Source organism: Rattus norvegicus, chromosome 8, assembly GCF_036323735.1.
Source record: "Rattus norvegicus strain BN/NHsdMcwi chromosome 8, GRCr8, whole genome shotgun sequence".
Taxonomy (NCBI): domain Eukaryota; kingdom Metazoa; phylum Chordata; class Mammalia; order Rodentia; family Muridae; genus Rattus; species Rattus norvegicus.
Genome location: NC_086026.1, coordinates 107,245,435 through 107,272,219, shown reverse-complemented (window position 1 = coordinate 107,272,219; position 26,785 = coordinate 107,245,435). Strand labels below are relative to the sequence as shown.

At 41.5% G+C, this 26,785-nt stretch overlaps 1 protein-coding gene across 1 annotated transcript in view; it reads left to right on the top strand.

The window, feature by feature from the left end:
- Nucleotides 1–26,785, top strand: part of Clstn2 (calsyntenin 2) — a 616,509-nt gene that overhangs the window by 244,183 nt on the left and 345,541 nt on the right. Inside the window, exon 2 of the mRNA NM_134377.2 lies at nt 1,397–1,519. Within this exon, the coding sequence (NP_599204.2) occupies nt 1,397–1,519 (123 nt within the window). The remainder of the gene's footprint in view (nt 1–1,396; nt 1,520–26,785) is intronic.

Here is a 26,785-nt window from a genome sequence, read left to right as displayed (position 1 = left end):
ATAGACAGGATATCCAGAAAGTCCCAGGATCCACCTGTCTCTGCCTCCCTAGTTCTGAGAGAGAAGCATCGGCCTCCATGCCTAGCATTTTGCCTAAGATCTGATCTGAGGATCAAATTGGTTTTAATGCTTATACAGCAAGCACTTTACCAAATGAGTTCTTTTGCCAGGCCAGCTCCAATCTTTCCCAGTGTGTTTCTTGTGTGCTTGGCTGTTTCTAGGTGAAAATCCCCCCACCCCCACTTTTTAAAAAATATTTATTTGATATATGTGAGTAAACTCTCACTGTCTTTAGACACTCCGGAAGAAGGCATCAGATCCCATTACAGATGGTTGTGAGCCACCATGCGGTGGCTGGGAATTGAACTCAGGACCTCTGGAAAAGCAGTCAGTGCTCTTAACCTCTAACCCATCTCTCCAGCACCCTCACCCCCTTTTAAAATATTAGTTTTTATTTTATGTGTTTGGATATTTTTGGCTGCATGGATGCCTTTGTTCCATGTCTAGGTACCATGCCTGTGCAGTGTCCACAGAAGCCAGAAGAAGATGCCAGATCCCCTTAGAACAGAAATTATAGATAGTTGTGAGCCACCACGTAGGTGCTTGGAATTGAACTGTGGTCCTCTAGAAGAGCAGTCAGTGCTCTTAACCACTGAGCCATCCCTCCACCCCCCGTCTCCAGCCCCTGAAATTTTCCCCTTTTAAAAGGGACACCAGTCATTATTACTGAGGATCTACCGTAGTAGCCCCATTTTAATATAGATTACTTCTGTAAAGATTTTATTTCTAAATAAGGACAAATATTGAGGCAGAGAAGTCATCATGCCAACATAATTTTTGGATGTACTACATTAAGCCTGTAGCATGTTAGATATATACTTAAGTATGCAGTTGTTCGTTAGACAATATATGAATTGAATCGGTCAGTTTATTGAAGAGAATTTTTAATTGATATATAACAGACCATTTGAATAATCTATAAATCATCAGAAAATAGTGTCTGTTGACTATTGACATATATATGGGGAAATGTACATATGTGTTTTATATATGCATATATGTTAATCTACTAACGGTATCTACAGATGGACTCAGTTGAGGTCAGAATTTCCAGCACACAGCATAATCTGCTGGTTTCTTGACTGATAATGAGTTTTAATTCAGAAAGATTTAATAGGCAACATTAGAAATTTTAACTCTTAATATCCATCTATACTGATGGGTGTGCCATGAGGCCGTAGACACACGTCCCTGAATCTTTTCTACATAATAAGCAGGCTAATGTTTTATGACCTAGATTGTTGGATCTGTGATGTGAAAAATATGAAACATTGGTGGTTCTGTTTTATATCAGTTATTCACATCATCATCTTTTTGTTTTTGTGTTGCTTTCTAGTCAATAAACACAAGCCATGGATCGAGACATCGTATCATGGAGTCATAACTGAGAACAATGACACAGTCATCTTGGACCCTCCTCTCGTAGCCCTGGACAAAGACGCCCCAGTGCCATTTGCAGGTAGGATGACTGGTATCTTAATATGTTCAGGCAGGACTCACTCTGGAGGCCTGATGCCAAACCTCCACAAAGCTGAGCTGGGACCTAAAAGCTATTGTCACCGCCCTATGTTCAGATGGCCTGTGATTTTCATGCTATGTGTCTCTTCTCCTTGCCAGTGTGGACTCTTTATCTCCTTATGATTATTCTCCTTAACATTGCTTCCCAGGGAAGACACATGTTCTCTTTTGTGTGTGTTTGCTTTTGCTATTCTGGTTTTCTTTGAGACAGAGTCTCTCTACTTAACTGACTATCCTGGAACTTGCTATGTAGACCAGGCTGGTTATGACCTCACAGAGATCAACCTCACTCTGCCTCTCTCTTCCGAGTACTATGATTGAAGACTTGTGCTTCATGCCTGCTTTTGTTCTTCTAAGAGGTGATAAATCGCTGAGGTGGCCGCTGGAGTTGGATGAGTTAAACTGGTGAAATGCCTTGGAGAATTTTGCTCCTGGAGAGATGGCTCATAGACATGAATAAGTGTGGAAATCACTGTCCCCACTAGCTACATACCACACGAGGACATGTATCTTGGTAGATTTGGAAGAAACAGAAAATAAAAAGTATCAAAAGAGATTGCTAAAGGTAAGATGGCACTGTGCCATCTCCAACAGGATGTCTGACTTTTAGAGGAAGAATTTGAAGTCAGGGTGACTTTCCCTTTGTGCTTTTTGGCTAGAGAGATTTCTTGTGTCTTCAAGGCTATTACTGCTCTCACCCTGATGTCCTGCAAAGGTCAGACTCCAGAAAGGGTGTGTGTAGGATACTACACTACCAACTGCTTCCATGGATTTGTGTAAAGACAAGGAAAAGGGCAAATCCTTGGGTAGGAGGCCTTAGACAAAGAATGTCTGAAGATGCCTGAATCACAAGGAATATTGTTAACATTTTATAACTGTCAAGAGAAAGACAGGAAATTTAATGAAGGTTTTCAAGACCTCTAGAAGATTGCTTTATGATTGATGGGTGCCAGGCAGGGGTTTTCACCATGATGAAGTCTATTTTTTCTGACAGTTTGTCTGCTACATTATGAGCTACTTGGGCAGAAAAAAAAATGACTCTTTTGCACTTTTAAGAGAGATGCTCTGTGAAGGCCTTTTATTCATTATAGAACATTATAAAGTTGGGAGTGAGGGGCTGGGTTAAACTCGGTGTTATGTGAAGATAAGCCCATAAGCATTTGTACGGAGAAGGGGAAAGACTCTTAGGAGGCATTATCTTTATTTTATGTAGAATGGTAACTACCAAGGGCACCTAACTGTGACTTCTATGATGTTTAAGGTTGGGGAATCTTCAAACATCTTACAAATGTCCTCTAACCAAATGACAAGTTGAAGTATGACTCTTATGCCATTTTTTTCCTACAAAGGATAAGGTTCTACTCCCTACCTTTCTTCAATAGCCTAGAAACAATCTACCTCACCTTATTTCTGGGCATAACTAATATGGTCATGGGATTAACCAGTGCCTTTCTACAGTGTCTAAAAATAAGATTTTTGAAGGAAATATCAGCAAAAAATGTTTGGGTCATGGTACTGTTTGGTTTGCCATTCAATGTGTGCTTTAAAAATAGATACAACAATTAGAAACTGATAGATTATTATAAAAATGCAAGATTCTGGTTAATCTCTGTGAATCAGATCTTACATACAGAAAGCTGAGTCTGTTTCTTCTGGTTCTTTCTGTTCTCCCTCCCTCCCTCTCTTCCTTTTTCTCTCCTTCCTTCTCTGTCTCTCCCTCCTTCCCTTCCTTCTGCCCTAAGAAGCAGCATTTATCTGGGCTGACCTGAAATTCAGGATAGATCCCAGGTTTTCGTCAAACCTGTGATTTCTGGCCATAGCCATCTGGGTCCTGGAGTCACAGATGTGTATCACAGCCCCCAGTTGGCTCCCTCTTTCATGTATGTGTGAACCCCAGAACCCACCCTTTCTCTCACAGTTTATACACAGAGTCCTTCCTACTCTCTGTGGGTGTTGACCTCTCTTTCAAGCATAACAGTGTAAACTGCTGGCAAACTCCCAGGAAGTCAGGGTGTCCCTTAGTCACTCCAGTGATGGGAGGCAGAGAAATCCAAAGATGAGCAACGTGTCTGACTATTCCTTATGCCCACCCTGAATGGAACCCTCTTTGTGTCCAGTTGTGAGTAAGGAACTAAAGTCCACAGTAAAGTGACCACTCCCAACAGAGAGACCACAGGAAAAAGACATTTCAATTCAAGCCAATCTGATATTTGAGAGTTTATATTCATAGCAGATTACTCAGCTTTCTCAGTTTGGGGGGGGGGGCGTACCAACAATTTAAAAATTCACCTGGAAACTCACCAAAGCATTTCTTAAGTTGAAGCCCCATCAAGTGCCTTAAACTTGAATTTGTAGTTTATCAGATGTGCTCACAGTTGTTGAGGCGTGTTTTGAAACTGAAATTTGCCCCTCAGCCAAGCCCTGAGTAGCTATTTCCAACCCGAGACAATTTCTCTACTCCACCTGTTATTTTTGCAGCTGCCTTAAAAAAAGAAATCTGGCTTAATGCATCAAAATATAATCTGCCAAGCTCTTAAGAGTAAAAAATAAAGGTGCTTTTTTACTATGGTCAAAGCTATTTTTCTCAGTATTATTTATGGCCAGCTGTAAGACAGGACACAGACACTAGCCATCCATCCATGCTACGGGCATTTATTTTTAAAACATTTATCTTAAAAAGAAAATACTGAAGATTTATTTCAGATCCCTATCATTCTCATAAAATTGAAAAATTTATATCTGCCTGCTTCATCACCCTCCAAGTCAGCTGGAGCTTTCAGTTCCCCTTATCGACCTCTCCTGCACTGGGGGTCACTTTCCCCAACCTTCTGCCTGGATCTTTTCTTCCTGTCGAGCAGGTGAACTGAGCTCTGTGAAAGACCATTCCCTTTAAATCATTTTTGTTCAATTTCCTTTCTCTTATCTTCTCTTACCTTTTAGGATTTTTAGGAAAAAATTTCTTCTACAAAAAAAAAATTCTGTTGAAAAATAATTTAGAGTTATACACTATTGTAAGCAGTGTTCATTAAGTAAAAGGAAAAGCATTGGCTGTAGGAAACATGGAATGTACTATTACGTGCCCATAAAAAAGCACAGAGCAAAGCATACAGCTACCCCTTCCCACCATTAGAGACTCAGCATTTCAGTAGGTCTCCTTTCAATCATGTTAAAAATTATTATCATCTCTTGCATTTAATATTAGGATTGAGTGTTAATTAATAACATCAACACTATAAGTACCCTAATGAATGTTCCAGAGTTTGCCTTCTCCCTATTGGCAATGTATCTATTTCTATTTTGTTGCAGCACATCTGCCTTTCTGAGTCTATTGGCTATGTGTTTTCAACGGTACGATTAATTGCTCAAACATTTGCAAGCTCCCGAAACACGTTAGATCGCTCTCCCAAAAGTTGTCTGACTTTGTTATCCTATTCACACAACCTGAGTCCTCCTTCTCTGGCCCCCATGTTGCTCACTCTAATGGTGAATTGGTGACAGCATCACAGAGTAACTGTATTAGCTTTAATAACATTATCTGTGAATGAGCTAGACTTTCCAGGGTTCTTCTTTGGATGACATATAAAAAATGTCTGTGCCACATGCTCCAAATGTGGTGTGTGTTTAATACTTTTGTGTTTCCTTTTCTGGCCTTTTCTCCTTGTTCATTCTATGGAAGAATTACCTAATTGGCATTGAGGGTAAGCAACTTGCCCAGTATTCTAGGATAGGTGAACTTGTGGGAGAGGCAGGAGCCTGTCTTCTGTAGGACACACTGAATTCCGTGTCTCTATGACTTTGTTCCTAATCCTTGTCATATTTGACCAGAAAAACCTCCAGGAGACTTCAGCCAGCTCCATTAGACTTGCTTGGCTTACTTCTCAACTCAGAGCCTGAGCTCTGTAGACTTGACCTTCTTAAAGAATCAGACACAGAAAATCCTTAAGTAATAATGGAAATCCCATCCATTGCATGACAAAAAAATGATAATGAAAGCAAGCTGGGCATACGGTGAACTTATTAATTTCTACATGTGCCCCACTGAGGCCTGTTAGGAAACTGTGGAGACTTTTAAATTTGAAGGGAATTAGATTGCTTTTCAGAGATAATAGAAGTACTACTCATTTGTCTACATTGGGCCAGTCTGGACTTGTCTCTTGTAAGAACAGGGCTGCAGGATGATCAGGCATAATTGGCTGACTTCTCAGCCTGGGTGCGTCTCTGAAGGCTGCCTAGAAAACTGTCTAGAATATGATTCGACCTGGTTTGATTAGCTGGTTACCATGCTGGATGTGTCAAGGACTGCTCTTCTTTCATAGTTAACTCCATTTTTCTTCCTATTCAGTTCAGTGTCTGTCTTCCTACCTATCTGTGGACCTGTCCAGGGACCTGGCTTCCATCTAGGGCTCCATAGGAGCCTAGTGGCAGAGACCTTCCAGGTTTTAGTTTGCCATGATATTTTATAATAAGCAGGGAAGGTGAGGGTCATAATCATTCATTACTTCTATTATTTTTAGATAGATAGCATCATTGTATACTTTATAATGTATATTATGTTTAAAACCATATCAATATATTGTAGACTACTTAAATCTAACTAAGAGATAAATACATCATCTCAAATAGTGTGATATGAGCACACTGTCACGACACTATGTGTTATCAAACTAGCAAAAAGTAAAACCTGGGAGATGGGCCTCTGGCCATGGCTAAGAGAGCATTTCAAAGCCGAAGTAGGGTCAATGTGAGTGGCATCCTTTCATTTCATGAATAAAAAAGAGGGAGGGAGCTGAACAGCTCACATGCACTGTGTGCTCTCTGTTTCCTGACTACGGTTGCCATGTCTTCTAAGGCAGTCTTAAGCTCCTGCCACGGTGAGTTTACTGCAAGATGGACTGCTAACCTGGGACCGTGAGCTGAAATGAACTCTCTCTCCTTTCAGTTGCTTTTGTCAGAGTATTTTATTACAGGAACAGAAAAGAAAGGGAGACACCAACTTGTCATCTTTTCATGATAGGATATCACACCCAGTCTACTTTCTCCAAGAGTAATATATTACCACAAACTATAATCACCTTGTTCAACAATAGATCTCTTAAATGCATCATTTCAATTACACAGCAACTGCGTATCCTCTGGCTAACACAGCCTTAGCCCGCCAGCCTCTGGTGACCACCATGGTAGTCTCTAAATCTGCTATCAGCATTCTTTAAATTCCACCAAAGAGGGAAATCAGCTGCATTTGTCTATTTTTGCAGGCTTGTGTCCTGTATGAGACACACACGTTCTTGCATTTAGTCTGTCTGCACTTGCTAACTTTATAATCTCAAGAGTTGTCACTAAACTCGTCCAAGGAAGCGTTCATAATGGAGGCATTCATAGCACCTACTCCTGGGATTAATATATGGATATAATTAGATATTAATGAAAACTGCCCGGAGCCCTGTCTGGCAGCCAAAAGTGTCTAATAAATCATAGTTGTGTTAGTCATAGCCATGGTGATGATGAGGATCATCAGAGTAATTGTGATTCTTGTAATCGTCGATAAGCCATAAGTGTTTGCTTCCTCTTGGTTGATTACAATGGTGCAATTATAATCTGCGATGTTGACAAAAGAAAGGGAGGCAGAAGTCTGGAGTCTGTTCTAAGGCTCGATATAGTCACCCAATCAGACTGTTGTCTCAATTCCTTAGTGGCATGGTAGCATGGAAATGACCAGACAAATTATAGTTCGAAGATTGTGTTCGGCTCCATAAATAAATATCAGCTAGCTAGTAATGAATATTCTTACATTCTACCCATAATTTATTCCTATGAAATGACCTATCACAAGCTACATTTTCCAAGAATTGCAAACCATGTACTTGTTTATTATAAACGCACACATACACATACATGTGCCTGTCATTCAGTTGATTGCAATTCAGTCCTCACCAGCTTGTGAAGAGGGAGACCCACTGTTATGGTCTGTTTTGCAAATAAGGAAATGGAACTTTAGGAAGTTTTATGAACTTCTTTGGTTCATCTCCTCAAGTCCAAGCTCTCAGGCCTCAGGTCTTACCTTCTCTTCTTCACTCTGTCAGCTGTCCATTGTGGGAGGCTGTTATTGCTGGCTTTTGGTGATCTGTGTAGCATCAGACTTAGCCTTACTAAATGTCAATCACATGCTATGTTCTTCCCGTATAACTTCTGTTTGTTTGTTCTGCTCATTCAAGAAGAAATGTGTAGTTTAGGGGGTTCGTATCATCACCAGCTCCTCCTGTACCTCATAATCTCTCTTGGTCAAACAAGAACAAGATCTATCACAGAGCCTTCCATAGACAACATCAAACTAAGGTTTTAATAGTGTTCTGTTGTATTTGAGTCAGGCCAGTTTCTATGGAGGTTTTACTGCTATTCATTTCTGGAATTTTCATTGTAAACAATCATTGAGTTTTTTTTTTTAAGCCAACTCATAGAAAGATATAAGCAAATATGTTTTGGTGGCTTTAGAGACACATCACCAGTCACTCAAGAGGTCTGGGACAGGACATAGAGACACAGTGGATAAACCTCATCCTGAGGGGTCCCGTCATCTGGTATGTTCAGGAATGGCTGCAGGGCTGAAGCCATCTTTGGTCTATGGCCCTGTAACTCTCCGCCTCTAGCCCTGGCAGCATAAAGGTATGTATACATCAACAATTAATGAAAATGAGGCTCTTTGTGGCAAATTTGGCTTCAGTCACATGCTATGTCTTGTCTCTCACTGCCAAGAGCTGGGTTCACACCTATCTGCAGTTCACAGTTGGGGCTACTTTAGTCATCCCCCTATTTTGGGTTGTGCACATTGTTTTCAATATTTTTCCTTTTTTTAATAAAGAAAAGAATCCTTCCATTGTCTACTATATGAAATGTTTTTCTTAAATAGACCTAGCAGGTTTCATTTTAGGACTTAATTCATAAAGAGTGAATAAAAGAGATATCTGCCTTCTTTCAGGGATGGGTTGAGGATGTGTCCTTAGACAGGGAAGTTGGGGGGCTCACATTCTTCTGTACCTGGAGGACAGCACTATGCCCAAGTCCTCAGATCCCCAGGCCTCCTTGCCTATGACCAGGTTTTCACCCTCATTACAATAACTCTGATCAAAGGCTCCCATATTAAACAGGAGAAACATAAAAGTTGCTTTAAAATTGAGACAATTGAGGGGTAATGGGACCAGCTAACTATAAATAAGATGTGAGACCTAGCCATGGTGGCATGTGTGATCTCTGGGAAGGCGGCAATGGAAAATACATCTGTGGTCCTCCAGTAGCAGCAAAGCCATTATAGTGGTCATTCCCATGAGCCTGGTTCTATGAAAGCTTGGGGGATCCTCCCAATCAGGCAGGGAGGGCAAGCCCCTGTGTGCCCTCGGTGTAGGATAAAGTACAGATTTGACCCTGTTCTTTTCTTTGAACTTCTGGCCTGTCAGCTTCCAGTCATGACAGGGATGGGTATGAGAGTGGGGGCATGTTTGGGGACTCTTTCTGGCCATCTCCCCAAAACATACTGTACTCTCCCCAGCTGTTCATTTCTATAATTTTAGTTTCACTTTCTTATCAGCTAATGACTGTCAATGTAGGAGGCAGGTTTCCATTCCAGTGCAAGACCTATTCACAAATCCTAGTACTTACAGCCTTCGCCTGAGTCAGGTCAAAGTGTATTTAACCTCCTATAGAGACTGGATAATGCCCACTCTAGAGGAGATGCTGACCGGAGAGAGGGAAAGTGTCCTTGATCTTCCATAGTATGTGTGTTTGAGGTCTTTGCCCCAACTATTTCTGAAATAAATCCTTCCAAATCTTTTCTCATGCATTTCATTCTCTCCCTTCCCATCAGTTTATCCTAGGGTCCCTGATGCTGCCTGTCTATGTAACCTCTGCCACTATATAACCTTATGCATTTTGTCTTTTTATTTCTCTTATGAAGGCAATTTGTAAGTTTTCAGTGTGGCAGCTTAGCCTCTGTGAACTTCATTTGGATGACCTGTTGTCACCTTGCCCTCCTATTCTATGCCAAACCCTGTGACCCAAGTCATCTGTATGGGGCTGAGGCTCAAGACAGAATGCTGACATTAGCTTCATACCTTTCTGTGTTGAGGAGGCCAAAGAGGGCTCCAGTGTGGGAAAGTTTCAGGGAAACTGAGAGGGCTTTCCTCAGGAACTAGTGGGAATTCAGAACAGGATGCAGTGGAACAAATTAGCCAGGGAAATAAGAGGGTGTGGGTTTCAAACAAACCAGATTCATCCAGAGGAATCTGTGGAGAAAGCACGAAAGGAAGGGGTTGAAGAGCTGGAACCATATGTAACCAGGAAGACACTTACCCAAGTGCTCTCAGTTTTTTGAAACAGGATATCACTATAACATCTTGGCTGGCTCCGAATTGGGAGTCTTCCTGCCTCTGCTTCTTGGGTGCCATTGATATCATAGGCATGCACTCCCTAACCCAGGACTTCTTAAATGGAAGACTCTGGCTAAATCCTACTTACATTAGACTCCAGTTTAAGGACTGACTAGTGGGTGTTTGTGCCCATTCTCCTCAGTATGTTGACGAAGCATTCAGACAGACAACCTACCCTATTTTGCCTGGGGCCTAAGAATGTTCTAGGGTGTGGGATTATCAGCTAAAATTGGGACAGAACAGGTAAACCGTAGTTGGGAACCCTGGAAAGAGTGATATGGTATTTCAGAATAAGCTTCTTGAGCATCCCATTGGGAGACACGTTGAGAGAAGCCTTTGAATGTAGAAAGTCCGTATTTTCTGAGACCCTGCATTAAAGACAGTGTTATAGGAAAACACGAGGAAATGTGAACAATGAAATAAAAAGCAATGGCAGGAGCGCTGCCAGCCCACGTGGTGACCGTGCAAATTGGAGACAGGTGTTCCTTTTTACAAATGACACTGTCTCACTCTACAGCACACAGCTTAGCAAGTGAAGAGAGAGGCAGCCCCTAAACGTCCCCTTGGTCCTGTATCCTCATACAGAGAACAATTCGCACACAGCAGCACTGAAAATGTGGCCAAGTTTTTTTGTTACTCTATTGTATAGACTGTACTTACAAACCGTGCATCATTTAAGTTTTATGGCAATCCTCTAAAATAGGCACCATTATTATCTCTGTTTTATAGGATAGACTGAGGTTAAACTGGATTACACAGTTTGCCCAGGACACAGTGGTAATGAAGTTGTAATTCTAGTGCAGACGTCCCAGTTAAGTACTGCTATATTGCAGCCACACCAAAACTTAGGAGCCAAAGGACAGTGACCATTTATCTTTGCTCATTACTCTGTTTGTTAACTGAGCATCTCTGCCAATCTGAGCTGGGTGCAGCTGATCCTTGCTGGATGTGTCTAAGGGTCCATTGAAAGCCAGTGGCTCTGAGAGGCTAGTTTAGGGTAGCCAAAGCTAGGATGACACAGGTCTCTATATATTCTTTTAGAAGGCTCATGAGAGGCAAAAGGACTGTCTTAGGCTTTCTATTGCTGTGATAGAACACCATGACCAAAAAGCAAGTTGGGGAGGAAAGGGTTTATTAAGCTTACACTTCCACCTTGCTGTTCATCACCAAAGGAAGTCAGGACAGGAGCTCAAGCATGGCAGGAACCTGGAGGCAGGAGCCGATGCTGAAGCCATGGAGGGGTGCTGCTTACTGACTTGTTTCCCATAGCTTCCTCAACCTGCTTTCCTATAGAATCCAGGACTACCAGACCAGGGATGGAACTATCCACAATGGGCTAAAACCTTCCACATTAATCACTAGTTCAGAAAATGCCTTACAGTTATATTTCATGAAGGTATTTTCTCAACCTGCGTCTCCTTCCTCTCTGAGGCCTAACTTGTGTCAAGGTGACACACAAAATCAGCCAGTACAAGTACACACATGTACAAACAGATCTCAACAACTACCTCTGGCAGTTTCATCCCCATCTTACTAGCTAAGACAAGTAGCACAGCCACGACTAGAGTCAGTGTCCAGTTGAACTACATGGAGTTGGAAGACTTTAGACTCATGGGCATTGTTCTACCATAACTCAACACCAAGCCACTAGTATTTATAACCTTGCTGCAGGCTAAATACACTGTCCTCTGTTCTAGAATCCCAGAATTCATATCCAACTATAGATTCAGGCCTGAAGCTCAAGATTTTGAGATCCTCATGTTTGGATATAACCAATCTTAATCCATAGGCCTGTGAACTAAAACAAGGATGAGTTTCCTTTCCACCCTTTAGGAGACAGAAATCCTCAGTCAACACTCCCATTCTGGGTGGTATTAAAGGGAAACTTACACTGACCATTAGCAATTCCAATATCTTTCCTCTGTCTCCTGAGATGCCTAAACCTCATCTCTTGAGAAGCAGAAAAAGCCAATGAAAACCATATATTAACATGGCCACAGCAAGAGCATCATGTGGGCTGCAGACACATCTGGGTCTATAGAGGCTCAGTTAAGGGAACAGCATAGAGAAGCATGAACCAGGAGTTTGAAAGCATCAAGGAAATCCTCTTTAATATCCAATAAAAGAGAAAAGCTGTAGCGGTTGATCATCACAGCAAAATCAATGACTGAAAATCAGTTCTGACTGTCAATAATCAGACCACTTAATAGCCCTGTTTACCAAGTTAATACCAATTCAGATATCTGCTGTAGAATCCATGCCGCAGAATACTGCAGTGGTCATATTGAGTAGGCCTGGCAATGGAACTCAGCACAGCCATTAACTATGAATAGGCTTTTGTAAGGTCAATGGTTTTGCTTTGGTAGGAGTTTGGGGCTGGTGAACACACGCTCCAAGTATCTTAGACTTGTTTGAGACCCACATCAAAGGACAGGAGTATAAGCATGCGTTTATAGTTCATGCTGCCTGGCAGAGAACTGGGGGTGAGATCACTGAATACTTTGGCGTGAGTTCAGGGCTCAGTTTTATTATCTTGTAGCTGCCTGTAATCACAGATGAGGCATCAAAGGCCAGCTGTCCCCCATGAACCTTGACAGTCTATATAAACTAATTACTTTTTTATGAGCCACCTTTTCAGAGTTTTGAAGAGAGGGCCTATTAAGCCAAGTTCAATATGCTCTACAAACTTTAAAAGTTATTATTATTTATCTAAGTTCCTGCCGAATGCCATGGTAAATGACATCCTTGGCAGCGCTTGGCTTGGGTGGCCAGGAACTTCATGAAAACACAACAGTCTGCCTTTTTTAATGGAAAGATGAATGTTCGTGTGGTAGGGGTTTACTCTGCACATGCATGGTATTGATGGGGCAAGGAAGAAAGGACAAAATACATCTGGAACATGCCAAACCCAGACCCACTGGCCTGTCACTATAGCTCCTTACCCCTCAATGCACCACACACAACCCATCTTTTATTTAATTTCTTTCCTGACATCCCTAAAGGAGTTACCTATGAACCAAAGCACCCTAGCAACCTGCACTTCTGCTGTTACCTGGGCCTCTTCTCAGCTGTCCCTGGTTGCTGTGGATCTGCCTCATAGGTGCCTGGACTAATCTGCTTATTGGAGATGAAACTTAATGCCGGCCCCTCATGTAGTGGGCTGACTGATATTTTAGGTGTATTCTAAACATTCTACCCACTGGCACACCTTGAAGGCTCACCTTCCCTTGCAGAGAGCACTGAGCCACACCCTCCCTCCCCCTGCCCTTAATCACAAGTCTTTCTGGTGATCCAGGAGACAAAGGTAGTTCTCTTCTAGCTATCTCCTCCCCATCTACGCTCCCATAGAGAGCTACTCCTTGCTAGCCCCTTGTTCTTTGTATGTAAACACAAAGGCCTTCTAACATCCCAAGGTGGCTAATTCACATCCCAGGCTTGAGGTAGGTGTAGTGTGAACACATTCAAGCTAGGAATAGCCTGGGCTAGTGAACTTCTACCCAGCCACTCCTCTCTTGGGTACTTACATGTACGTTTGCTTTCCGATCTTGCGCTTGTGCAAAGTAGTCTCTTTGCTCTCAAGTTCAGTTGTTCCTGTCCCCTCAGAGTTCCACAATATCTAACTCATCTCCTTATCTCACATCTGTGAAAGAAATACCAAAATATTTCCAACAGGCTCCAGAGCCACCTGATATCTAGCATCTGAGAGCTCATAGGAGGGAAGTGGCAGTCTGTCCTGTATCAGACTTCCACTTCTATCCTACCAAGGACATGGTCCTGTTCTGTGCTGATGTCATGTGAAGTGGTCTCTTCTCTCCGGGTAAAATTCTCATGGTCCCCCACTCCCTACTTGCATATGAAGCTGTAATTGCCTGTTCACAAGTCTTCCTTCTCCCGGGTCTTCAGCAGGAGTGTCCTAGTTGGTGCTCAATGAGTGTTTGGTGAATGGCAGAAAGACAGATTGACTTACCACAAAATTTAAGCTGACTTTATCTTGTCTTATTTATCTTATTGTCTGATGTGTTTCTTCTTGGCCTCAGCCTCAGGTTCTGCTGTACTTTCTCCTGCAATCTGTTTACCTGTTCTTCCTACTAGATCAGGCTTGTTTATCTGAAAGTCCTAGCACAGCCTCTAGATTTTCTCTGTAAATTATCGATTGATTCTAGTTGCAAAGAACCAGTTTGCAACTGGCTTCCAACGCAGTTTTCAATAGCATAAGGTAGGGAGAAGAGCGGGACTTGGAATTCAGGGAGGGATCATCCGTGCTACTGAAGTTCATGTTGCAAGGGCAAAGCTGAGTCACAGGCAATGCCTCCATAGCTGATGAATTTTCTTGAACAATTCTGCCATGACTTAAGTGTCCAATAAAGGTAGTGGCCCAGATAAAGGAGAACTGAGATGGAGGGACCTGTGGCGACCAAAGAGGAAACAGCTCAACAGAACAGATTTTTGCCTCTCAGCGAGGAATAAATCTTTGCAAAGAAGGGTTTTAAAATTAAGGTATTTTGAGACAATAGTAGTTTATCATGAAGTTGTATGAAGGCATATAAGGATCCTTTGTGTTCTTTATCTAGTTTTTCTGCTGTTTACATCTTGTGAAACTGTAATACAGAATCATAACTAGGACATTGATGTAGATTAAAACCATGATACAGAATGTCTCTGTGTTACCTCTAAACAGATATCCCTCCTCCCTTACTACCCACAACTCCTCACTCCTATTCTTATTTTGTGACTTAATCCTTTCAAATGTTATGTAAATGAAATCATGTAATAAACAACTCTTTAAAATTGGATTTTAACTCTGCATCTTTCTCTGGAAATTAATTTTGGCTATTGTTCCAGCCATTTTATCATGTAGTACTCTTCCATTGTAAGATATACCACAATTTATTTAACTGTTCGCCTGATAAAGGAAAATAACACACTCTCTCTCTCTCTCTCTCTCTCTCTCTCTCTCTCTCTCTCTCTCTCTCTCTCTGTGTGTGTGTGTGTGTGTGTGTGTGTGTGTGTGTGTGTGTGTGTGTGTTTCCTTTGAGAATTTCATACCCTACATGTATACAGTGTTTTGATTCTGTGTTCTTGGATTTGTTTTACATGTGTTTTATTAATACTTTTGGCACATATGTTCATGAAGGAAATTGTCTAGTTTTTCATTGTTGTATCTTCATCAGGTTTTTTTTTTTCATCAGAATAATTCTGGCATCATAGAATGAATTTGATAGTATTCCTTTCCTTTTTATTTATGGGATATCTCTTTTAGTTTTATTTCAGGATCTTCTTAGTAAACTGCCTACTCTCAGGGGCCCAATCTGGGGTATCATGTAGAGAGGAGAAAGCAAACTGTTGTGACAGCAACAGTTTCAAACAGAACAAGATACAGAAATAGAAATACACTTAAAATTGATTAAAGCCCACTAATGTACTGCCAATGACTACAGAAAAGAAAATGTAAAAATAGCATTAGAATGTGGTGTGAAGACAAAATTATTTATGGAAAGTATAGAAATAGTGAATGAGATAAAGTAAGATGGATAAAGATTGGAACAATGGGGAAGGGGGCAAGATCATATGAAAGGAAGCCGAATGATGAAGAACAGAGAAGATGGATAAAAAAGAGAGAAATTTTTAGAAAGAGAGAGTAAAATATTTCCTAGTAATAAAAACTCACAAAAAATTAGATGAAAAATAGGAATAAAGATATCAAAGTTTTTAAAATATAAGTTAAGGACATAATCTTCCTAAATAATATTAAAAGGAAAATGGGGAAATTTAAGGGATGAAAAATAGGTTATGTGGTCGTGTGTGGTACAAGAGAAAAAAGAATGTAAATGAATCATGAAAGCTTTTAAGACAAGTAAGAGAGAATCAAACTATGGTTAGGAGTATAGGAAACAGGGGCTTCTTTCTGGGCCCTTGAAAACTGGAGTCCTCTGGGTCGATGAGGTGGGGGAAGACCATTGAGTTGGTGGGCTCATCTGTCCTGTGACTTATACGGATGCTGAGCTTATACAGGACAAGTGTCTGTGTCAGCTAAACCTTTACTCTCTTTAATAGCCAACCCTTCTCCCTTGCATATGAAGGGCCAAGCTGCCCCTCCCCATACTTTATATCTGTGGTTCAGGTAGGTTCTCCCATCCTCCAGAAACTCCTAGGCTGCTAGCTTCATAAGGCAGGAAAATAAGGAAGTTCTTAGGGATCTCTCTTAGAATTCCTTCTTGTCTGATCTTGGGGCTTTGTTCTGTTGATCTAATTTTATGCCAAAGGCTCACCCTCAAATTTAACCTTTCATTTGAGATTCATATTCAACGTATGAATATGGAAAGGGGATGTAAGTATTCAGTTTATAGAGGTTAAATAATTATGGGCTTTGAGTGATCTTACTATCCCATCTATCGGTGTCTTTTCCTGATTCACCATGCAATGTTTCTATTTCTTGAAAAATGAGTGATTTTTATCAGAAGTTTTAGATTATGATGTGAAAGTGTGGGTTTTATTTACATCTTCTGGTTTAATCAGCTTTTATTAAAAATTGCTTAATCAGTGCAAGGGGGTAGATTTTGCCACCACCTTACTGACACCGAAGACTTCTAAGCTTTCTACTTAGCCTTCATTACCCTGAGGATAGACTGGTATATATGTGAAGTTAGATACATGAGAAAAAAGAATGTAAGTGAATCATGAAAGCTTTTAAGACAAGTAAGAGAGAATCAAACTATGGTTAGGAGTATAGGAAACAGGGGCTTCTTCATTACTGATAAGTGTGTTAGAAGTTGTTTTCTTTTTTAACTTTTTATTGATTCTTTGTGTCTTCACATCATGCACCCTAATCCCAATCATCTTCCTGTCCCTTAATATCTGCACTCTGCCCTTGCAAGCCTCCCCCCAAAAGAAAATCAAAACCAAAAATAATAAATAATAAACAAAACAAAATACAAAAATATCCTTTTGTAGAAACTGTAGTGTGTTGCAGTGTGTCCCACAGTATATCCTTTGGTCCATACATCTTTATTTGCAAATGTTCATTATAATGAGCTATTAGTCTAGTTTAAAGCCTCCGGCTTCAGCTACATCACCAATTTGGGGTCCTCACTGGGACTCCTCGTGGATATACTCTCATTGCCTTATGTCATGGAGATACTACAGCTTTGGTCTGCAAGACTAAGCCTTTCATGTGACCCAGAAGTTCATAGATGAGGCAGATATTGGGATGGGTCAACACAAAGACCTTGCTTGATCTTAGCCTGGGTGGTAGCTTAATTGATCTGCCTGCCAGCTCTCCCACAACTGCACCACCAGGGCGAGCTCTCCAGGATTGCCCCACTAGTTCACTCAGTGCTGCAACTGTCAAGGCACAGGGTCGGATCTCCTGCTCTCATGCCCTCTGGGACAACACAACCATGCCCACACCACCAGAGCCATCTCCACTATGCTGCCAAGTTGAGGTGTGGAACTGGCCCTACTGAGTGCTTTCACACTCAGCACTGGCTCACTTGCACCTTCGCCATCAAGTTCAGCTCTACTACACTGCTCGTGTAGGACCCACTCTTCCAAGTACTGCAGCCAGTGAGGGGCAGGGCCAGCTCTCCTGACTTCCTCAATCAAGGGTAGAGCATCTCCCCCATGCCTAGAAATTGACGTTTTTATATGGTCTCTGTCATTCTGCATTGGACGTAGCTCCACTACCTGGATAGGTTAACAGCCTTCATTTTTCACTGGGTCTTTCCTGACATCAACATAACAATCTAGAAGAAATTAGAGCTGGTCATTCCTGTGTAGCAAGATGAATATCCAGGTCCTCCATTTAGTTTTCATTGCCCACAGCAGGGTCTTTATTACCAACCATCAAGGATAAATGTTGCAGCTCCTTACTTGACTCTTCCCTACCACTACCCAGTTCAGGGTGAGGAAGTTCCAATATCTGCCTAGCCATTGATAGCATAGGTAAGGGTTAGACTGCACATCTTTATCCACTGTTTATCTGAGTAAAGTGGCTGTTGTCAGAAAACTTCCCTCTTGATTCCCTGCTCATTCTAAGTCCATTAGCTTGGGAGAGCAACTTTTCTTTTCTTTTTCCTAATCGTATTAATGTTTCTATATTGCTGACGTCTTCACTCAGAATATATGAATCAAGAAGAAAGCCCAGGGACCTCAGCATTATGTTACTTTTAGGCTCCAAGAATGTTCCTTAAATAGCAGGGTTTCTCCTCTCCAAATTTAGAGTTTCCTTGTGTTATTGTGTTTATCTCCAATTTTCAGTACTTAGTAGAAAAATTAAGTTTATAATGTTTTCCATGCTGATAGGTAAGACCAAGACTGCTACTTCTGATCACTTTCCAAAGTCACAAACGCAGAAATGCTTCCAAATGTTTTTAAATAAAGAATAATGCAGTCATACCTATCATGCACTGTGTAGACAGTGGATGGGTAATACTAGCTGCAGAATGAATTTGTCCCCAAGCCATCAATCTGGGCTGTATGATTTAAGCTACTGAGACACTGGAAGCTGGGTATGTTTGAAGGTTTGCACACTCCAAACATTGTGTTCCCTCTATCTCACACTTACTCATTTGCATGAAATAATTGAATGTATACTTTAGGTTAACTACAGTCATGGTAAGTGGGCAGGAGCTTACTAACATAAAAAAGCAAGCAAGGCTCATCCTTCTATGGTAGATGTCATGATGGAGCCATTTCAGAACCAGATTAGAATCTATGGGCAGCACCCTAGATGGTCACTTTTCTTCTTATGGTTAATTTTACAAGGTTTTCATCAAGAAATACAGGCATTGCTTGTGTTGGCAAAGAATAACACGGATCAGCTTTGCCGTCTCTAGTGTCATCTACAGGGCTGGTAAATTAGGTTCTGGAACCAAGTCCTGTCTTTACTGCTGTTCATTATCAGAGATTGCAGGGCCTTCCCCAATCTTATGGAAGAGGAGCGAAAAGGAGGGGTAGGGGATACAGGATCACATGAATGAAGACCAAAAACCAAGAGACTGAGACCAGGTATAGGGCTACAACAAGAATGCCACTTCCTGGCAGACTCTGGAGGTTGATATTGAATTGTCTCGTGGGATAGACGGAACATACTGTGTGGAGTATGCAAACAGATGGTGCCATCCCTGGGCAAGTGGTCCTGGGTGGCAAAAGGAATTATGCTGAATAAGCTATCTTGAAGAAGCCACTCCTCTATGGTCTCTTCTTCAGTTCTAACTCCAATTTCCTACCTTGAGCTCCTGCCCTGGCTTCCTTTGATGATGGACTCTGATCAGGTGTAGGCCAAATAAATCCTTCCCTTATCAAGTTGCTTTTGATCATCCTGCTTACCACAGCAACAGAAAAGTCAACTACTACAACCCCAGAAGCGAAGTTCCTGCTAATATTCATGTGACAAGGTGTGATTATAAGACTATCACGGTGATTTCAGTTTTGAAAAGCATTATTGCTCTCTTTTTCTCACACCCAGCCCTTATCCACCTCAAAACCTTGAAATCCTTAGAGACATCTGGCTCTTCCACATTTTTATGTCTTTTTGAAATAAAAAGAGTTGACTTACTCAGCAAGGAAAAGGATGATAAATACTAATTGAATTTTACTTGCAGAATCCTGCAGCTGGAGATAAAGAGGCTTAAAGATGTCACGAAAACAAACAAATAATACATAGTTTGTTTTCCTATGTGGACAAACACGACCCTGCCTGGCTTGAGAGCAGTCCATTTTCCCTTAAATGTGAGAAGGCCAAAACCTCAGCTCACCACTGCCAAGCTAGCTGTCCCCACGACGGAATGATTGTTCAGTGGTATTTACAGAAGACTGCAGAGTGGAGACAGAGCTTGCTAGATACAGATAGACTGGACCCTGGTATCAGGCGATTACATCTCATAAAAGCAATAAAAATAATAGCTACTGCCAACCTTCTGTATGTCTGGCACTATCCCAAAGGGCTGGCAGACATAATTTCATTTATATTCACCAGCCATATGAACTTGTAAAAGCAGCAGCTTGCTTACTTTAACGATCAGGAAACCTAAGCTTAGAAAGCAAGCAAGCAGGGCTTCCATGACTTGCTATAGTCATATAGAAGGTACATTTAGAGCTAGAGTAAAGAATGGCATCATCCCTTGCTTAGATCACTTTTTCTTAACCAAAGGATAATTCCCTTTCAAAGGTGACCCAAAATGTCCAGAGACGTGTGAAATGTGCTGGGTTAGATGTTCTCAAGGTACTTTTTGCTTGTAATATCTTCTCTTCCACGGTACTTTAGAATTTCATTCATAGAGCTTGAAGTGGATGGTCTTAAGTCCTATATAGTTGGTACTTGTTTTTCAACAAAAGTATCAGAGAGAGCTTATTTAAGGGTATATGAGTCAGGTTTTTTATTGCTGTAACAAACACCACAATTGAGGCAATTTATGAAAGTCAGCACTTAAGTGGGCTTGTGGTTCAGAAGGTGATAGTCTATGATGGTGAAACAAAGGCCCGGTGGAAGGAAAAAGTGAGAAATAACATCATGACATGCAAACAGGAGACAAAGAGAGGCACACTAAGTAAGACTCTAAGTCTTTTGAAACTCTACATCCTCCAATATGGCCATTTCTCTAAGAGTTCTAAAAATTGGGGACCAAATAATCAAATGTATGAAACTATAAAGGTCATTCTCATTCCAACTACCACAGAAGTCAGTCGATGGATGGATGGATGGATGGATGGATGGATGGATGGATGGATGGATAGATAGGTAGATAGATAGATAGATAGATAGATAGATAGATAGATAGATAGATAGATAAAGAGATATGCTTTATGTCTTCACATAACACAGCTTTAATAATTACAATAGATAATTGCCCATTGTAAATGAGTCAAGCCAATCTCAGTGGACTTTTCCAGTTGAGACTATTTGAGAAGATGAATCATTAACAATGGAGCTATGGCAGTGACATTTGCATTATAGTCATGTAGACCACATGAGCTTGAATTTGGCTTAGGATTCTTAGACTCGCCTTGCTACAAAAACTTAGGTCTTGGCCAACATGCACCAATATACCCTTGGATACATAAGATAAACCCACACATTTAGCAACAGGCCAAACCTTTTAATTGTTTCATTTGTTTCTTTTATAACCTTGTCCAAGATTTTGGAATTGTAGAGAACAGAAATTTGTTGTAGTGGAAATGCATTGCTGTTTTGTCAAGGGCAATGAAAGGATCAAGTTGGGATCTGCTTGATTAGAGAAGAGGGTACATTTTAAAAATATATAGACTGGCAGACTAAATCCTGAAGACTTTGAGATCCAGGAATTAGAATGTAGATATGTGTGGATCAAGGGACATGACCATTTCTTTATTAAGAGGCACTCAGAGCCTGGGTAGGAGGAAAATGGCACTTGTGTGGACCTTGAAATACATACAACAAACCAGAGGAACAGCCTTGAGGGCTTTTAGCAGGCTTCGTCTCCTCTACATGCCCAGGGATGCACAGAGCATTACCCCCATGAGCATGAGGACACAATGATAGAGTTCTCATACCTGACTCCCAAAACTCCACACACATCTGCATAGGTACCCTGTCACTTCCTGCAGTCCTTTTTTATGAGACAGGCTGAATGCAGGAGACGCAACTTGATTTTTTCACTTCAGTATTCTCTACACCTGACTCAAGGGGTCTCTGATAAGAGTCTGATTCCTTCAGTACTACCAAGGCCACTGTGTTTCAAAGATTCAAACTCCCTGAGGGTTTCAGGTACCCAGCTGCACCTTTACAGTTGACAAGGAACTTGAAAGCCAAGTGAGAAAGATTCCAGAGGTGACAGCAGAACTCATTACCTCCTTCTGGTGGGAAGGTTAGCTCTTAGATATCAGAACATCTGTATGATGTGTTTTCCACCTGGGCAACAAAGGACTACAGATCTGGTGGTTTAACATAATTCCTGTTGGCTGACTTATAATTTCAGCTGTTAGAAGACTGTTTCTTCCTTTTAGTATTTCACTAGGCTGAAATGCAGTGTCTGTTGTCTCAAATGGAGCTTGAGTCCTTCTCCAGGATCCCTAGTTATTTGATGAATTCACTTTCCAGACGTGCAGATAGGGTTCCAGCTTTGTTGTTGAGTTTTAGACTGAGGGAAGGAGGGGCGGGGAGGAAGGTCTCTGTTTCTATATACTGTATGAAGATGATAGCAGGTAGTCATTTGAGTAATGGTTTTGTACATCATGTAAAGGTATGTCTCCATCCTTGCCCTTCCTTGCTTGCATAAGGCATCATCTGATCTTCTGAGTGGTTAAAATAAAAAGTCAATGGCCTATAGCAAATGGCAAAATAGTAAGGTGAGACTTCTGGACACACAGAGAGAGGAACTCTGGGAAAGAAAGGTGTGCAGGAGATTCATCACCCAGACTAGGAGGAAGTTGGATTACGTATGAAACTGAAGAGAGGTAACCAACCACAGTGCCAGCATGACATAGTACAAATGGGATAATTGAATTACATGTTAGTTGGAAACAAGCCTAGCTTCCGACCTAGCATTCATTAATAAAACTACATCTCCATGTGATTATTTGAGAGCAAGGGCAGGCATAGAAATGCCACTGTTACAGGTAGTGTGCCAGAGACATCTCATAGTATATTTAACACCTTAAACCAGGGATCATCAATCTTTTCCTTAAAGGATCCACTATTAATTTTTTTCGGGTTTTTCTTTTTGGTTTTTTGTTTTGTTTTGTTTTGTTTTATTCCCTACATCAAGTAGTAGCACAGAGAGTATTATAGCTAAAAGGTAAAACCCTAACGTAAACAGTTAAGATATAAGTACTATTTTAGCTTGCAAGCTGTAAACTACATTGGCTAAATTTAGCCTCTGAGACATAGTTGATTCATCTCGTTATACTGAAATAGATTTTCTACGTACTTCAGAGATGAAGACTTGGAGACAAAGGCCTTGGGGATAATGACTCCATGATTGAGCAATGGAGGCCATGTGATGGTGAGAATCTGATTCTGGTTATCAGGTTGGATTCTGGAAGTTATCAAAGCCTATGGTTCAGCAACTACACACTCATTTTTCATCTCCCTCCCTTTCTATTAAGTCCCCACAGGGCAGCAGAGCCAAGGTGAAGACATTCATACTCTCGCAATTAAGGATGGAATTGCTATGGGATACTCAGTGTTTCTATCCCCTCACTTCCCACATGGGTAGAATATAGCCCTTTATGTGTTCTGGTCCTTTGGGCTAATTGAGTACTATCTGATTAGGTGAGTGGGGAAATTTAGGGTAGCCTGAGGCAGAAAGGAAACATGGGCTTCATAGAAGTCCAACTTTCCCATATCAAACCACATATTACAACTAATATCTTTCCTTGTCTGAATGCCAGAACCACAAGATGAGCTTTCTAAAAAAGCAGAGTCTTGAGTATTTTCCCTAGACAATTAAGTCAAGTAGGTTTCAAGTGGACCTGGACGTCAGAATTGCTTTAAAATGAAAGCATTTCTGGTGCAAATCTAATATGCCCAATAAGTCTCATCTGTTGATGAGAGTCAACTAGAGTGCTTGTCAAATTTGGTAGCATCCAGGCCCCTGCCCAGATGGTGTTCGTGATGCAGGATGACCAAAGAACACTGGAAATCTTTTCTTCTCACTTCTCCCAACCCAGCTCTCCGTACCCTTGATTCAATGCATCTATCCCTCGGGGGCGATCAGCAGCAGCAGACTGGAGAGCTTCTCTGCGTATGAGCACCCGTGTGAATCTGATGGTCCCCAAACTGCTTGATGGGATAAGCAAGCCAAGTACGCACACCTGAGACCATAGACTCAGTCTAGTTTGCTTCTAGCAATCACTTAATTAGACTCTAATGACATTTAATCCAAGTCAGACAGTGGGCGTTAGAAATCGCAAAGGTCTTTTAAATTTAGCGGCACTGAACCCAAACAGTGTGCAGAAATAGAGTTCAGCTTCTGCCTGGCAGGTATTGTTTATGCTAGGATGCGAGCAGCTGGGAGCGCAGGTCCAGGTGTCTCCTAGGAGGCCCCAGTCTAGGCCGTAGAGGCACTTTGTTTCAGAGGAGACTCCATGAAAGCCAGGCTTCCTTTGATCTTTCCAAATAGCCCCAGCTTGTGGTATAGTGCAGTGGTTTATAGATGTTTTAAAAATCTCAGTCTCTTTGAAATCTAATGAAAAGTACAGAACTTAGTGCCCTGAAAAAAAATGCTTGGGAATTTCTCCATATGTTTTAGAGGACTTAGAGAGCTGTGGAACCATTAGAAGGACCCATCCCTAGCTTCTGGGTTATGGCTTCAAAATGTAGTAAAAGTCTTAAGAGAGAGGGAGAGGGACGGGGAAGAGAGGGGGGAGGGGGAGGGAGAGAGAACAGGAGTTGAGAGGTGAGCCACATGCTTGTCAGTGTCACCTAGGCATATACTGTTTCTTAATCTATGAAATAACAATGCTTTAAATATTGTCAACATATGAGTGGCAAAGGGTACATCATGTGTATAAAAGAATCTGGAAGTATTTCTTATCCCAATTTCTATACCTTTCCCCCCACTAGTTCTAAGAAGTTGTGGCTTCTCTCAGACTTACTAAGGCATTGTATGATTTGAATTAAATTTTTTATTTAATATGGATTTTAAAAGAGTGTTTTCTCAATGACTCAATTGCTAAGTTTGCTAAGTTAAGTCCCTAGCTTTAGTATTGTTTAGAGAGTCTTCTATAGCCTAGGGTGACCTGGAAGTTACCATAATGCCCAGGCTGACCTAAAAGGCCCAGTTATCCTGCCTTAGCCTCTTGAGGGTCAGGATCGCAGGCATGGACTCTCTAGTCTGTCCCCCCTACCTACCTCTTCCTTTCAGTGCCTAACTCTCAGTAGGTCTTATCCTGCCTTTTGCTAAGCTTGTCGTCTCTTCCTTCCCATTAGAGATGGCATGTCACTGATATGTACTTATAGGACTTTGATAACACTTGGAAACTGTTCAAATAGTGTTTTATTTTCCCACTCATAACTGCTGGTTCTAAGAAGAAGCGAGGGCCAAGAGCAAAAAGCCTGTGCTTATTGCTTGAGATGTGCATCCTTGCCCTCAGAACAGTTCACTCAGGGAGGAAATGAACCCGAGAGACCCGTGGGAGCACTGTGCTGTCACCTTAATCCATGTGGGGACCTCAGGAGAGGGTTTAGTGCAAGACAATTCTTTAAATAGCCTAGGAAAGGAGGGAATCGGGCACAGAAGGGAACAATCTACCATCAGTTTGCTTTGTATGTGAACTTTGTGGGAAGAAGCAAGAGTTAAAGTTAGGGAAGGTCAATATGATTGCAGACTGGTACAACCATTCTGGAAATCAGTCTGGAGGTTCCTCAGAAAATTGGACATTGCACTACCTGAGGACCCAGCTATACCTCTCTTGGGCATATACCCAAAAGATGCCCCAACACATAACAAAGACACATGCTCCACTATGTTCATAGCAGCCTTATTTATAATAGTCAGAAGTTGGAAAGAACCCAGACGCCCTTCAACAGAGGAATGGATGCAGAAAATGTGGTACATCTACGCAATGGAATATTACTCAGCTATCAAAAACAATGACTTTATGAAATTCGTAGGCAAATGGATGGAACTGGAAAATATCATCCTGAGTGAGGTAACCCAATCACAGAAAAACACACATGGTATGCACTCATTGATAAGTGGCTATTAGCCCAAATGCTCGAATTACCTTAAATGTACAGAACACATGAAACTCAAGAAGGATGACCAAAATGCAGATGCTTCGCTCCTTCTTTAAAAAAGAAATAGGAATACCCTTAGGAGGGCATAGGGAGGCAAAGTTTAGAACAGAGACTGAAGGAATGCCCATTCAGAGCCTGCCCCACATGTGGCCCATACATGTACAGCCACCAAACTAGATAAGATGGATGAAGCAAAGAAGTGCAAGCTGACAGGAACTGGATGTAGATCTCTCCTAAGAGACACAGCCAGAATACACCAAATACATAGGCGAATGCCAGCAGCAAACCACTGAACTGAGAACGGGACCCCCGTTGAAGGAATCAGAGAAAGGACTAAAAGAGCACGAAGGGGCTCGAGACCCCATATGAACAACAATGACAACCAACCAGGGCTTCCAGGGACTAAGCCACTACCCAAAGTCTATACATGGGCTGATCCTGGGCTCCAACTGCATAGGTAGCAATGAATAGCCTAGTAAGGGCACCAGTGGAAGGGGAAGCCCTTGGTCCTGTCAAGACTGAACCCCAGTGAACGTGATTGTTGGGGGAAGGGTGGTAATGGGGGGGAGAATGTGGAGGGGAACACCCATATAGAAGGGGAGGGGGAGGGGTTAGGGGAATGTTGGCCTGGAAACCGGGAAAGGGAATAACAATTGTAATATAAATAAGAAATACCCAATTTAATAAAGATGGAGAAAAAATGAATAAATATTAAAAAAAGAAAGAAAGAAAGAAAGAAAGAAAGAAAGAAAGAAAGAAAGAAAGAAAGAAAGAAAGAGGAGGTCCACTGCCTGGAAGGAGTTCTCAGTGGGGAGTTGGGGAAAAACTTGAGTGACTTGACTAAAATTAAAACATGGGCAGTGGGGTTGGCATATGTTAGCCACTGCACAGTAACTCTGACTACTTAAGCTTTGATGGGACAGTTACTGATCGTCTATCATAAGATATTTATTGAGCACCTACTGCATGTTAAACTTTCCTCTATACATGCAGCTTATCTCAGTGGGCCAACCAGCGGTCTCTACCTTCGTGATGCATACTGTCTACAGAGCTGAGAGTGAGGCAAGATTGT